This window comes from Pan paniscus, chromosome 8 (assembly GCF_029289425.2).
Source record: "Pan paniscus chromosome 8, NHGRI_mPanPan1-v2.0_pri, whole genome shotgun sequence".
In the NCBI taxonomy this organism is placed as follows: Eukaryota; Metazoa; Chordata; class Mammalia; order Primates; family Hominidae; genus Pan; species Pan paniscus.
In genome coordinates, this window is record NC_073257.2 from 106,607,831 (window position 1) to 106,622,267 (window position 14,437).

The following is a 14,437-nucleotide window of genomic DNA, read 5'->3' on the forward strand; positions in this document are numbered from 1 at the left end:
CTGAATCTCCTGGGCTCAAGTGATTCTCCTACCTCTGTCTCCTGAGTAGCCGGGACTACAGGCGTCCGTCATCACACCTGACTGATTCTTGTATTTTTTTGTAGGAACAGGGTGTCTCAAGCCATCCAACTGCCTAGGCCTCCCAAAGTGCTGGGAGTACAGGTGTGAGCCACCGCTTCCGGCCTGCATTCACTTTTGCAACTTGTGTTTTCTACTCAGTAGTATAACATGAAGACCCTTCCTGTAATGAAATAGTTAAGCTTCCTTGTCCATTTCCTTTGCCAGTGGCTAGAAACTTTTGACTTTTTCCATTTAAGTGAGCTTATATTATCATTTCAAGGATCTTAGCTTACTCTGGTAACGGAGTGTGAGGTTCCAGGGCTTTTGTTGCTGAGTGCGAGTGGAAGTGACTGAGTTCACTTGCTAATTTGGCTTTCAGATTCCTCATCATTTATTTCCTTGTTTTCTTTTCTCTCACATACCCATTATAAAAGTGTATGTGTGTGTGTGTGTGTGTGTGTATATATATATATATATATATATATACACACACTTTTTTTTTTTTTTTTTGGAGACAGTCTCACTCTGTCACCCAGGCTGGAGTGCAGTGGCACGATCTCGGCTTACTGCAACCTGTCTCCCGGGCTCAAGCAATTCTCCTGCCTCGCCTCCTGAGTAGCTGGGATTACAGGCATGTGCCACTACGTCCAGCTAATTTTTGTATTTTTAGTAGAGACGGGGTTTCACCAAGTTGGCCAGGCTGGTCTCAAACTCCTGACCTCAGGTAATGCGTCTGCCTCGGCCTCCCAAAGTGCTGGGATTACAGGCCTGAGCCACTGCGCCCGGCCAAGGATATTTTATATTTTTATCTGGATTTTTAGATAGCTGTCTTACAGTGAGAGATAATTCAGGTTTTTTGGTTTAACATATTGCCAGGAAAATAAATCCCTTCTTGGTTATTTTAATAAAGAAGATACAGTACTATAAACTTTTTTCATTCTTTTGGGATGTATTAAGGACAATGCAAAACGTTCTCTATACTCTTTCCTCAATTTGTCAGTCCCATTTTTTAAGGATAGTTATATTTTTCAGATTGTTATTTATATTTCCAGAAATACTTCATATTTCTGTATGTTAATATAAATTAGATTAATCGTAAATTTTCCTGATTAAGATATATGAGAAATCACAGATATTAAAATGAGAAAGTTAAAACAATTTCCTTGATAACTTTATGAAAGTGAGTGGGTGACTTTCTGTGAAAATATAAATTGCTTAAATAAGGGAAAATTCTAGTGCTATTTGATGTTTCAGCACATATGGAACTAATAAAAGCTCTCAATTTTTAGTAGTCTAGTGTAACATTAATATCAAAACTTGGGAAAATATTAGAAAAGAAAGCTACAACTGCGTTGACTAAGGTGTGAATAGGGAAATCTTAAATTCAGAATAGGTGGAGTTCAAACTTTATTGCATATTTTAGTAGGTCTCTTCCAGGAACAGAAATATCTATCAGTTTTAGGAATCCTTGTAAGTGGATCAAATGAAAACATGATCATTTCAGTAGTTACTGAAATTACATTTGATAAAATTCAACATCCATCCCTCATAATAGAGGTTTTATTTTTAGAATTCTTGTTAGAAAAATTGTGAGATCATTGTTTAAAAATCTTTTTCCTCAATTCATTTTCTAGCATTGCTATTGGAAATACTTAATAGTAGATGAAGGACACAGGATTAAGAATATGAAGTGCCGTCTAATCAGGGAGTTAAAACGATTCAATGCTGATAACAAACTTCTTTTGACTGGTACTCCCTTGCAAAACAATTTATCAGAACTTTGGTCATTGCTAAACTTTTTGTTGCCAGATGTATTTGATGACTTGAAAAGGTGGGTAAGCCAGTTATTTAATGATTTAACCTCAAAAATCTGTGCTGTTAGTTAAAATTACTTTCTTTTCAGTGACTGAATTAAAATGCCAAATATTTGGCAAGTTCTTTGTGGTGTATATTATATGTTCTACTCCTGCCACAAATTATGTGAGAGCAGATTAAGAAAAGATTATTTAAAACTTACTTGCATTGATTAAAGGAAGACTGCTGAATGCAACTTTAAGATAATATTTTTATAATAAGGTTCTTTTATGTGTTACCTTTGTAAAACATTTTAAGATGGATTTTTCTCACTATATCCTCATTAAACAACCAGGGACAATAGAGTTGTTAAATTATTTCCTATCTCACATAAAAGAAAACCTAGGTGTAAAGTTGTTACAAGATAAGACTAGTTAGTTAGCACCAGAGCCAAAGTTAAAACCAAGGTCTCCCAATGTAAACACAGTGTTTTAATTCTGGAAACTGTTTGAATCTTAGCTTATATAATAAAATCAGACATAAAAGTAGTTTTCAGAAAGTAATTAGTAGCTTCAGAATGGAGGAGGAGGTGATGTTGACATAATTTAAAACTGATTACAACGGAAATATAACTTGGGCAAAAAATAATTTATACTTGTTTTGGCATCAGTGAAGGAAGTAAGCTAATTGGGTGTGGAAAAATAATTTTAAATTTTGGGAATTTATTTCAAATCTGGTTACCGAATGGTGGCTCCAGGCAGGCTACCTTATTGTGACTCTGGGCGCTTTTATTGAAAGACAAGAATTCCAGGTCCTGTGCAGACATACTGAGTTACAGTGTCAAGGTAGGAGTTGAGAATCTGAGTTTTTTGAACGTGCTTCTGGTGATCCAAGTTTGGGAACTTCTAGTCTACTGCATAAATGTTACTAGCATTTTCCAGAATTGGGTATAATGTTACCTATTCTATATTATTAATCTGCATGCTCATACTTAATTGCTCATTGTAATATATATATTTTCAACATTGGGAAGGAATAAGCATGTATATTATTGTCAAGTTACGTATATGTTGAATTTTAAAATATTTATTGTAGTGGGCCATACTTAGACTGATGGAGAAAAATCATATGGCTTTGGTTTTCAGAGATAGTTCTCACTTTTGTAATGTAAAATTATAAATGTATACCTTAATCTTATTTTTGATTTTTATACTACTGTACAATTGTTAATCTATTTATAAATCAGAAAAGTGTTCCCTTTAAGCTCACAGTTCTTGATGGTTCAAAAATGCAACCAATTTATCTTTGTTGTTGGAATGTGTTCTCTTCCATTATAAATTTTAAAAATTGCACCTAAGGATTTGATGCAACAATACCACGTTTCAGTATCACAGATTATTACTGTAAATGATAAATCATGTATCATGTTGACATAATTGAATTTATGTGATGGTTAACTTAAACATTTTTCTCTTCCAGCTTTGAGTCTTGGTTTGACATCACTAGTCTTTCTGAAACTGCTGAAGATATTATTGCTAAAGAAAGAGAACAGAATGTATTGCATATGCTGCACCAGGTTTTCCATGTTTTCTTATTCTGCTTAATCATAGGCTCGATAGAGTATAAAAGGAACTCTGGAGATCACCTGTCTAACCCTTTGTAGTAGAGATTTGAAAAATGAAGATCCTCCTACATTTAAATGACTCCTTTGTCCTTTCTTCTCCCAGAGGTCACATGGTTTTATGACAGAACTCAAGTGCTTACCTAAGTTTTGTCCTTTTCAGATAGTATACTCATTTTACCCCTAATGGTTACTGATAAGTTTGTCAAGCACAAAACAGAAGTATGTGGTTTTTATGGAATGCTTGCCAATAATACTTTTATAATTTACATCCTTGCATGGCTGCTGTCTAATCTATTTTTATTGCTTCCTGTAATTCCTACCCCATCCTACCTATCTTTAATTTAGAGAAACATCATCTTTCAAAGGTAATCTAGTCATATGGGCCTGAAAAGCTTCTCAGTTGTGGTTTAGCAATTTTATTCAAAGTCTTTATCGTTTTTTCTGATATTAAAGTTTATACATGTTCATGAGAAAAACGTGAAGCAGGAGAGAAGTGAAAAGTAAAAATATCACTTCCTCTTAAAATTGTATTTCCTAGCAGTGCATGTGGAATGATTATGTTGTGTTGTATGACAATCCAAACTCTTTTCTGTCTTTGTGTAAACACGTGTGTTTTATCTATATTTTATGAAGAAAAGGATTTTAAAAATAAAATTGTTCCTTAAGATAGTCTTTTAAACAGTTATCAGAAAATTATTTTCCTTTTACTACATGTAGATTTAAATCAGTTTTTAATAGCTGCTTATTATCCCATTGTCCTGTTCTACTATAATTAATAATATCTATCTCTTCCTCTTTTCAAAATTTTCTACAATATAAACAAGGTTGTAGTATCTGTATTTAAAACTACACCCTTGCCCATTTCTGGCTATTTCCTTAGGAAAGAATTCCTAGAATGTATGTGTCAGAGTTTACAGATGAGGGCTTCTTTGAAGGCAAATTGCCCTCCAGAAAAGATTTATATGATATACGTCCATATGAAAATACTTATTTACTCAAGCTTCATACCAATTTTGAGGTTAGAAGTCCTTTTCAGTGTTGCAGAGATTAAAAAGGATGATTATTGCTGAATTGAGATGTTTATTGACTATTGGTAGTTCCTTGTGACCATATTCCAACATGTGTTGGAATATTTATTTCTTAATGGTTTATAATAACTATATGTTAAAAATAAGTTAATGTTGCAAATAATTTCTTTCCCCTCACTTTTTGGGATAAACTTGGTTTATGGTATCTGTGTGTGTTCATGTGCACAAGCGTGTGTGTTTATATTTAAAATTTTCTTTTTTTCCCACTGTGACTCTGGGCAATGACAGAAATTTCAATGCGCCAATAGTTATAGAAGCTTTTAAATGTCCCAGTCTGAATTATTGGAGTAAATGACTTATTTAGGAAGAGATGTGTTTGGATATCACATCCTCATCAGTAGTGTATACATCCATATAGTGTATACATCCATATAGTGTAGCAAAGGATTAAGTTTCTGTTCTTAGGAAATTTAATTAGAGAGTCAAGACAATGAATATTTATAGAATTTGTCACACGTTATCTCGCAGTGTATACAGGTAGATAGATATTCCTTAGAAATGATCATCTGCCTTTTGATTGAACATTTGTAGTAATTGTCATAGTTGATAATTCCATAAGAGGGCTCACTGGAATTGTTTTACTATAGATAACTTCAGATTTCCATTAATATTAAGATATGATAATGAACTTTTATTATATCCAAATTCAACAGTTTTATCAAAAATAGGGGCAGTTTTGAATGTTCTAGCAATAAGAATATTCTCTGTAATACTGTGCTTAAATTTGAGTTTATATTACTTTTACGCTTTGTCCTAATTATGTTTTAATGCATTACTACAGGAAAAAGTTTTCATTCAAAATGAATTCAGATTAGGTGGAGATAGTTTTAAATCGCTAGTATATTTTCTTAACTATTTTCTATATGAAAGAATTCCTTTCCTTTTTTTATGCAATGTTTGCATAAACATTGCATAGTAAAAAAAATTTTTTTTACTTTCCGTTTAAAGTTCTCTAAGCTTGCTACTTTTCTATTTCCACCCCATATTGAAGGCCAAAAGCAGTATAACCTTTACAAATTATTTATTTAAAATTTTTTATTTTAAAATTATGCGTACACAGATATTTTTAAATGTTATAAAAATTTAGAAAATAAAAAGTAAGAAGTAAAAATTTGTTTTCCTTCTGCACTTCCTTTCTTATCTCCAAAGTATAACTAATAGTTTTTTTGTTTTGTTTTTTTTTTGTTTGTTTTTGTTTTGTTTTGTTTTGTTTTTGAGACAGAGTCTCACTCTGTTGCCCAGGCCTGGAGTGCAGTGAGCGTCTGCCTCCCAGGTTCAAGCGATTTTCCTGCCTTAGCCTCCTGAGCAGCTGGGATTACAGGCGTGTGCCACCACACCTGGCTAATTTTTTTGTATTTTTAGTGGAGACGAGGTTTCACCATGTTGGCCAGGCTGATCTTAAACTCCTGACCTCAAGTGATCTGCCCGCCTCGGCCTCCCAGAGTGCTGGGATTACAGGTGTGAGCCACTGCACCCGGCCAACAGATTTTTTTTTTTTTTTTTTTTTTTAGAGACAATGTCCTACTATGACATCCAGGCAGGAGAGTAGTGGTGCCATCATTGGTTATTGGGTTGTTATCTGCAGCCTCCAACTCATACTCCTGGGTTCAAGTGATCCTCCTGCCTCAGCCTTCTGAGTTGCTGGAACCAAAGGTGCATGCCACCAGGTCCAGCTAATTTTTGGTAGATGGGTCTTGTATAAGTCTTGTTTTTGTCTGCTTTGAAAGCTTGTATACTAGGAAAAACATATATAAATACCTTTTTTATACATGTGTTTCAGCGGTATAGTGTGCCTCTTCTTCCACATATTTGCCATTTCAGTTAACATCAAACTATAGCATTTGTCAGTGCATGTGGTAGAAAAATATCTGGTTATTTCATGTTTTCCTTACAGACATGGACATGTTTTTTTAAATTTTATTTATTTATTTTTATTTTTTTGAGACAGAATCTTGCTCTATCGCCCAGGCTGGAGTGCCGTGGTGCAATCTCGGCTCACTGCAAGCTGCGCCTCCCGGGTTCGCGCTATTCTCCTGCCTCAGCCTCCCGAGTAGCTGGGACTACAGGCGCCTGCCACTACGCCTGGCTAATTTTTTCTATTTTTTAGTAGAGACGGGGTTTCACTGTGTTAGCCGGGATGGTCTCGATCTCCTGACCTCGTGATCCGCCTGCCTTGGCCTCCCAAAGTGCTGGGATTACAGGCGTGAGCCACCGCGCCCGGCCGGACATGTTTTAACATGTTTATGAAACATTTACATATTTTTCCTGATTGCCTGTCGGCATATTTGTTTTTGGGTTGGTAGATACCAACACTGGTAATGTGTTTACTATCTTTGGTAATAGTCTGTCTATGATTAGCTCTATACCTGTTGGGTATTTAAGTCCAGAGTCCTGAAAATGAGCTTTATTATGTATGATTACTATATGTAAACCATTGTCAGTATTTAATGGCAGGGGTATAAAGAGTATACAATTATTTATTTGTTATTATTATTAGTAGTAGTAGTATTTTTTTTGAGTCAGCGTCTCTGTTGCCCAGGCTAGGGTGCAGTGGCACGATCTTGGCTCACTTCAACCCCTGTCTCCCAAGTTCAAGCCATTCTCCTGCCTCAGCCTTCCGAGTAGCTGGGATTCTGTAATCCCGCCACCACGCCTGACTAAATTTTTTTGTTTTTTTAGTAGAGACGGGATTTCACCATGTTGGCCAGGCTAGTCTCAAACTTCTGACCTCAGGTGATCTGCCCACCTCGGCTTCCCAAACTGCTGGGACTACAGGTGTGAGCTACTGCGTCCGACCTAGAGTATACAATGATTTTAATCTAGTATTTGTGCTCTTTTAGTGACCCGAATATTTTAATGCGTAATTATTGTCTGTTGCTTCTGTGTTCTCTTTATAAATGTGATAATCATTTGTAACCACCCCAGCTAATGAAAGAGAATAATTTTAAGCCTGAAACTTTAGAACTTATAGAAGGAAACTTGTATGTCTGCATCCCTAGGTCAGCTGGCTTTTTACTGAGTCTTAAAACCTCATTCTATTAAAAAATTTTTAATTTTTAAAAAAATTTTTAGTTTTTTGGGTACATAGTAGATGTATATATTTATGAGGTATATGTTTTGATATTGATACAGAAATGCAATGCATAATAATCATATCATGGAGAATGGGGTATCCATCCCTTCAAGCATTTGTTATCCTTTGTGTTACAAATGATCCAGTTATACACTTTTGTGTGTGTGTGTGTGTGTGTGTGTGGAGACAGAGTCTTGCTCTGTCACCCAGGCTGGAGTGCAGTGGCACAATCCTGGCTCACTGCAACCTCTGCCTCCCAGGTTCAAACAATTCTCCTGCCTCAGCCTCTTGAGTAGCTGGGATTACAGGTACCCGCCAGCACGCCCAGCTAATTTTTGTATTTTTAGTGGAGACGGGGTTTCACCATGTTCACCAGGCTGGTCTCAAACTCTTGACCCAGGTGATTCACCCGCCTTGGCCTCCCAAAGTGCTGCGATTACAAGTGTGAGCCACCGCACCTGGCCTCTAGTTATACTCTTCTTTATATTTTAAAATGTAAAAGTTAAATTATTATTGACTGTAGTCACCCTGTTGTGCTACCAAATATTAGGTCTTATTATTTCTACTTTTTGTACTCATTATTTCAAATATTTTTAATTTTTATTCATTTTTATTATTTCCCCTTTTGTATGGTGCTGATAGCATCTCATTCTAAAAGTTGTGGGCTATAACTGAAACTTCAACCCTAAGAAATACAAATGCTACCTTTATATTTTTACTTTTAAAATTATTTGAGATAGATTCTTACAGTTTTTAAAAGAACAATAAATTCTGAAATGCTGCGGACAACTGTGAGTTTATCATTTGGTCTGGTCTGGGAAAATCTCAAGATATTTTCACCTTTTGAGATTTGGTATTATTTATATAGGAAGTCAAAAGATAAGGTAAAGGAGTATATGGGGACAGTATTCCTTGAAAAAAAAGAATGTTTAATACTCATATTTTCCTGTTCATGTTTTAATTTTAGATTTTAACACCTTTCTTATTGAGAAGACTGAAGTCTGATGTTGCTCTTGAAGTTCCTCCTAAACGAGAAGTAGTCGTTTATGCTCCACTTTCAAAGAAGCAGGAGATCTTTTATACAGCCATTGTGAACCGTACAATTGCAAACATGTTTGGATCCAATGAGGTATAGTGGTTTTCAAATGTACTGTAAATGAAACTTGACATATAAAATTTCTCTTTTTTCCCTTTTTTTTTGAGAGAAGGTGTCGCTCTGTCACCCAGGCTGTGGTGCAGTGGCACAATCACTGCTCACTGCAGCCTTTACCTGCCTGGCTAAATTTTTTGTATTTTTTTTGTAGAGACTGGCATTTTGCCATGTTTCCCAGGTTGGTCTCAGACTCCTGGGCTTAAGCAGTCCACCCACCTTGGCCTCCCAAAGTGCTGGGATTCCAGGTGTTAGCAATTGCGCCTGGCCTAAATTCCAGTTTTAAGGTCCCCTTGTTCGTTTTGAGGACTTGGGTGAATTTCTAACTGGGGTATAAGGCATAAGGCTTAGTGGCAAAAGTTGTTTCCTAGTATCTGGAGTCCTGCTAAAATGGAAGTGATAATCGTTGTATTAATTGCTTTACAGTCATCTGGAATACTTACTAAAAATTTAGGCCGGGCACGGTGGCTCATGCCTGTAATCCCAGCACTTTGAGAGGCCGAGGTGGGTGGATCACCTGAGGTCGGGAGTTCGAGACCAGTCTGACCAACATGGAGAAAACCCTGTCTCTACTAAAAACACAAAATTAGCTAGGCGTGGTGGCGCATGCCTGTAATCCTAGCTACTCAGGAAGGCTGAGGCAGGAGAATCACTTGAACCCGGGAGACGGAGGTTGTGGTGAGCCAAGATTGTGCCTTTACACTCCAGCCTGGGCAACAAGAGCGAAACTCCGTCTCAAAAAAAATAAATAAAATAAAAATGTATATTTCCGTACAGATTAACTCTAATCATGCTTTCTGGAGATGAACTTGGAAATGCATTTTTAACAAGCACACAGGTATTTGAGAATCCCTGTACTAAGGACTTGGCAACTAAACTAATCTCCAGATATACAGATTGAGCATCCAAAATCTGAGTTGCTCCAAAATTTGAAACTTTGAGTGCTGATATGAAACTAAAAGGAAATGCTTATTGGAGCATTTGTATTTTCCTGTTAAGGATGTTCTACCTGTACAGTTTCCTTACAGAAGGTTATTGATAACCAAAAGGATTAATAATCAATTTGATGATTATTATTCATCACCCACCATATTATAGGAGATAGAGGTGGGATGTTATTATCATGTAACTGAAGGAGACCCTTAAGTTTTGTTTAACTTTCCAGGTTTTTTATTGTACACTATAAACCTACGTATTTTCTTTTCAAAATATTTATTGTGATGCATTTTTAAACAATAGGACCACCAGACTCTTCTCCCCCCGACTTTTCTTTTTTTTTTTTTTCTTTTTTGAGACAGAGTCTCGCTGTGTTGCCCAGGCTGGAGTGTAGTGGCATGGTCTTGGCTTACTGCAAGCTCCGCCTCCCGGGTTCATGCCATTCTCCTGCCTCAGCCTCCCGAGTAGCTGGGACTACAGTCTCCCGCCACCACGCTTGGCTAATTTTTTCTATTTTTGAGTAGAGATGTGGTTTCACCATGGTAGCCAGGATGGTCTCGATCTCCTGACCTTGTGATCTGCCCTCCTTGGTCTCCGAAAGTGCTGGGTTTACAGGCATGAGCCACCGTACCCGGCTTCTTCTCCCTTTTTAATAATTAGTTATAATTAAAGGAAGGGTCTAGCCATTTACAAATTTACATTATTTGTCTGTTAATGAGCAATTTCATAATGAGCAGTTTCATGCAGTGTTACACCAGTCTGAAGAAATATCCTCTGTACTGCAAATTTCCGGAGCCATATTTCAACTTTAAGGTATTAAATCCTTTTGTGTAAGTTCAAAGTAGTTTTATACACCCTTCATTTTTACCTATTGAGATATGAAGGCCCTTCCTCTTACTTTCAGATATTGTCGTCCATGTTAAAATTAAACTAATTTCCCACAACATTCGTATTTGTCTATAGATTGTCATTTTGTACATAAAATATGCCTTATTTTGTTTACATTTAGAACCTAAGGACATAGCTTTATAAACTGAATTTCTTTTAATTCGTTCCCTTTTAGAAAGAAACAATTGAGTTAAGTCCTACTGGTCGACCAAAACGACGAACTAGAAAATCAATAAATTACAGCAAAATAGATGATTTCCCTAATGAATTGGAAAAACTGATCAGTCAAATACAGCCAGAGGTGGACCAAGAAAGGTTTGAATTCAAAAGTGAATTTAAGTATTCTTTAAACTGTGACCATTTTTTGCATTTCCCATATATGCATTATTTGTTTTGGTAGAGCTGTTGTGGAAGTGAATATCCCTGTAGAATCTGAAGTTAATCTGAAGCTGCAGAATATAATGATGCTACTTCGTAAATGTTGTAATCATCCATATTTGATTGAGTATCCTATAGACCCTGTTACACAAGAGTTTAAGGTGAATACTGTTTAATTCTAATTTACTGTTTTGATTTCTATTACTTTTATATTGGCGGAAAGTGTTACTTTTTTTGATTATAATTATTAAAAATAAGTATGGTGCTATTTATCATGAAGATTGTAATCCTTCAGTAAGCTGAGACAGTCTTCTTTCCGAAATTTTAGAGAACCTTATCAGGGTTAGAAAAATGGTCACTTTCTATGAGCAACTAGTTTTTTAAATTTTTTTATTTTTTATAGAGACAGGGTCTTGCTATGTTTCTCAGACTGGTCTCAAACTTCCTGGTTTCTCAGGCAATCCTGCCTCAGCTTCCCAGAGTGCTAGGATTACAGGCAAGAGCCACCACGCTTGGCCTCTATGCCACTTATATTTTTATTTACATATTTTATGTGAACAGCTAAGAGTTCTAAATTTAGTAATTGATTTGTACTCTGCATGTTTACTTGTTATATTTTAGAGAGAGTGGTCATCTTTTCACTATTTCTTTTATCATTAATATTTGGCTTATCAAAATCAGCCTGGTTGCTCATTGCTTAAAGATCAACAGGTAGCCATAGAATAAAACCAATTTTGATTTGGAGGTTTTCAAATTAAGTAAATGAAGTTGCTTTCTTGGGTGGTTGATAGAATGATAGCATAATATCAATAGAAATAAATTCTTAGTAACCCTCAATCACAGTTGTTTCAAGGTAGTTTACAATAGGCTTTTCCACTCCTGGCAATATTGACATTTTGGGCCAGATAATTCTTTCTTAGGAGGTAATGTTCTGTGCACTTAGGACATTTACCAGCATCCCTGTCTTCTACCCATTAGATGCCACTAGTATTCACTTCCCTCAGTTATGACAACTAAAAAGTTTGCTGCCGCTGCCAAATATACCCTGGGGATAGGTGGAGGGCAAAATTGTCCCCATTTGAGAGGCACTGCTTTACATCTTTATTAGAGTAAGAAAGAAGACAAAACTTTCCCACTCAAATGAAAGTAGCTCTCTCATGAGGGAATTTCACCAGAAGGTGAAAAAGTCTTTGTCCACAATATTTAGATTACATATCAGCTCCTGTATTTTCTCTTAATTTCTGGTAAGAATTCTAGCAGTAGTTTACATATACATTTAGTTGGAGATAACTCATTTATAAAGAATAAGCCTGAGTATGTACCCATTAAGTTTGACATAATTGTTTTCTTTCACAATGACTTTGAGAGAGGAGTGTTGAGGTTAGATCAAAGTTATATTTGTACTTTGTTTTTGTGAAATTGCTGGTTTTACATTCTAGAATATGTCTTTGAGTAATATCTATCTTCTGATTTTACAAAGATTGAATAACAGGTCAGTTTTTAAGTTTTTTAAGTGACTTGGCTTTGAAAATTGAACTTTCCAAATGGCTTTTGTTTTAACAAAGCGAATAACAGTTTTCTCTCTATTTTTTCTTCCTTTGCCCCTCCTTAAGATCGATGAAGAATTGGTAACAAATTCTGGGAAGTTCTTGATTTTGGATCGAATGCTGCCAGAACTAAAAAAAAGAGGTCACAAGGTGGTACTTTTGATTGGAATTTTGGATTGTTCAATTATTTTTTTATCAATCATTAGAAATATTAAGATATGTTTAATTTCAGGTGCTGCTTTTTTCACAAATGACAAGCATGTTGGACATTTTGATGGATTACTGCCATCTCAGAGATTTCAACTTCAGCAGGCTTGATGGGTCCATGTCTTACTCAGAGAGAGAAAAAAACGTAAGACTACTTATGTCATACATACCAAACATTATACATTCTTTTATAATTCCTATCTTGATTTCTGAAGTAATATTCCAAATAGACCCACAAATTGATAAAAAGATAGAAATGACCAGAAACCCTGTGGTTTTATCAAAAACAAACATTTTGATTTAGTACTAAGAAGTCTTAATTTTTGATTCACAAATATATATATCTTCTGGCACAATCTTATTAATAATATCCTACTTAACCATCACTGTAAGAATATTGGGATAGCAGGAAATTTTTTGCCTTTTTGCCCTGTCCTCAACTTTCTATTATGAAAATATCAACTATATGGCAAAGTTGAAAAAAAAAAAAGCAACTGTAAATCCGCCTACAATCTGCTGCTAACATTTGACTATACCTTTTTAAAAACACATTTCCTGTAATAGCAGCCTTGCTGTATCCATTCAGCATTTAATCCTGGTTTTTTGGTGCATTTAAAAATAAAATATAGATGATACTACCCTTTTCCGTAATGACTTCAGCATATTTTATCTTTTGGGGTAAAATTTACACATACTGAAGCAAATAATGTATACATTTGCTGAATCTTTCTGACAAATGCATATGTAAATTTATACCTAACCCCTATTAAGATATAGAATGTTACCATCAGCCCAGAAAGTTTCCTGTGCCCCCTTCTAGTCAGTTCTCCCCCGCACCCACCCCATGTGTTTAGACAACAACTACAATTTTTTCATCATTTTTTGATATTAGCTTTTCTTATTTAAACATTGTTGTGATACATGGTTTTTAACAAAATTAAGATCTCTTTAATATAGGTGCACAGGTTTTGTTAACATAATTGTTTTATAGATCTGAATGATTTGTTTGGCCTCCTTTGTTTAAGTCTTTAATAGTTGTAATTGAAAACATTTTTCTCCTTCAATCTTGTTGGTTAATTTATTTTAATCTGTTCTATTTACATCCTTTTTGCTTTTAGATGCACAGCTTCAACACGGATCCAGAGGTGTTTATCTTCTTAGTGAGTACACGAGCTGGTGGCCTGGGCATTAATCTGACTGCAGCAGATACAGTTATCATTTATGATAGTGATTGGGTAAGTTGGAAGTATAGCAAGGAATATGCTGATTATATTTCTATTTTGAATTTTTTTTTTTTTTTTTTGAAATGGAGTCTCACTCTGTTGCCCAGGCTGGAGTGCAGTGGCACGATCTCGGCTCACTGCAACCTTCACCTCTTGGGTTCAAGTGATTCTCTTGCCTCAGCCCCCTGAGTAGCTGTGACTATAGGTATACGCCACGATGCATGGCTAATTTTTGTGTTTTTAGTAGAGACGGGGTTTTGCCATGTTGGCCAGGCTGTCTTGAATCCTGACCTCAGGTGATCCGCCCACCTCGGCCTCCCAAAGTGCTGGCATTACAGGCTTGAGCCACCACACCCAGCCTCCATTCTGAATTTTTTTTTTTTTTTTTTTTTTTGAGAAGGAGTTTTGCTCTTGTTGCCCAGGCTGGGATTAAGTGCTGGGATTACCAGCATGAGCCACCGCGCCCGGC

The 14,437-nt window shown here is 35.8% G+C and overlaps 1 protein-coding gene across 4 annotated transcripts in view; it reads left to right on the forward strand.

The window, feature by feature from the left end:
* The window catches only part of HELLS (helicase, lymphoid specific), a 68,410-nt gene that overhangs the window by 34,119 nt on the left and 19,854 nt on the right, over window positions 1-14,437 (forward strand). For 3 of the 4 annotated variants that reach the window (XR_008620008.1, XM_003825380.6, XM_034931132.2), the window contains exons 11-18: window positions 1,695-1,891; window positions 3,334-3,430; window positions 8,607-8,768; window positions 10,789-10,928; window positions 11,014-11,152; window positions 12,605-12,688; window positions 12,771-12,890; window positions 13,864-13,980. Coding sequence is in view for 3 of the 4 variants with exons in the window: in XM_003825380.6 (XP_003825428.1) it covers window positions 1,695-1,891; window positions 3,334-3,430; window positions 8,607-8,768; window positions 10,789-10,928; window positions 11,014-11,152; window positions 12,605-12,688; window positions 12,771-12,890; window positions 13,864-13,980 (1,056 nt within the window). In the remaining variant the exon portion in view is untranslated. The remainder of the gene's footprint in view (window positions 1-1,694; window positions 1,892-3,333; window positions 3,431-8,606; window positions 8,769-10,788; window positions 10,929-11,013; window positions 11,153-12,604; window positions 12,689-12,770; window positions 12,891-13,863; window positions 13,981-14,437) is intronic. The other variant, XM_055093165.1, reaches the window with a different exon arrangement.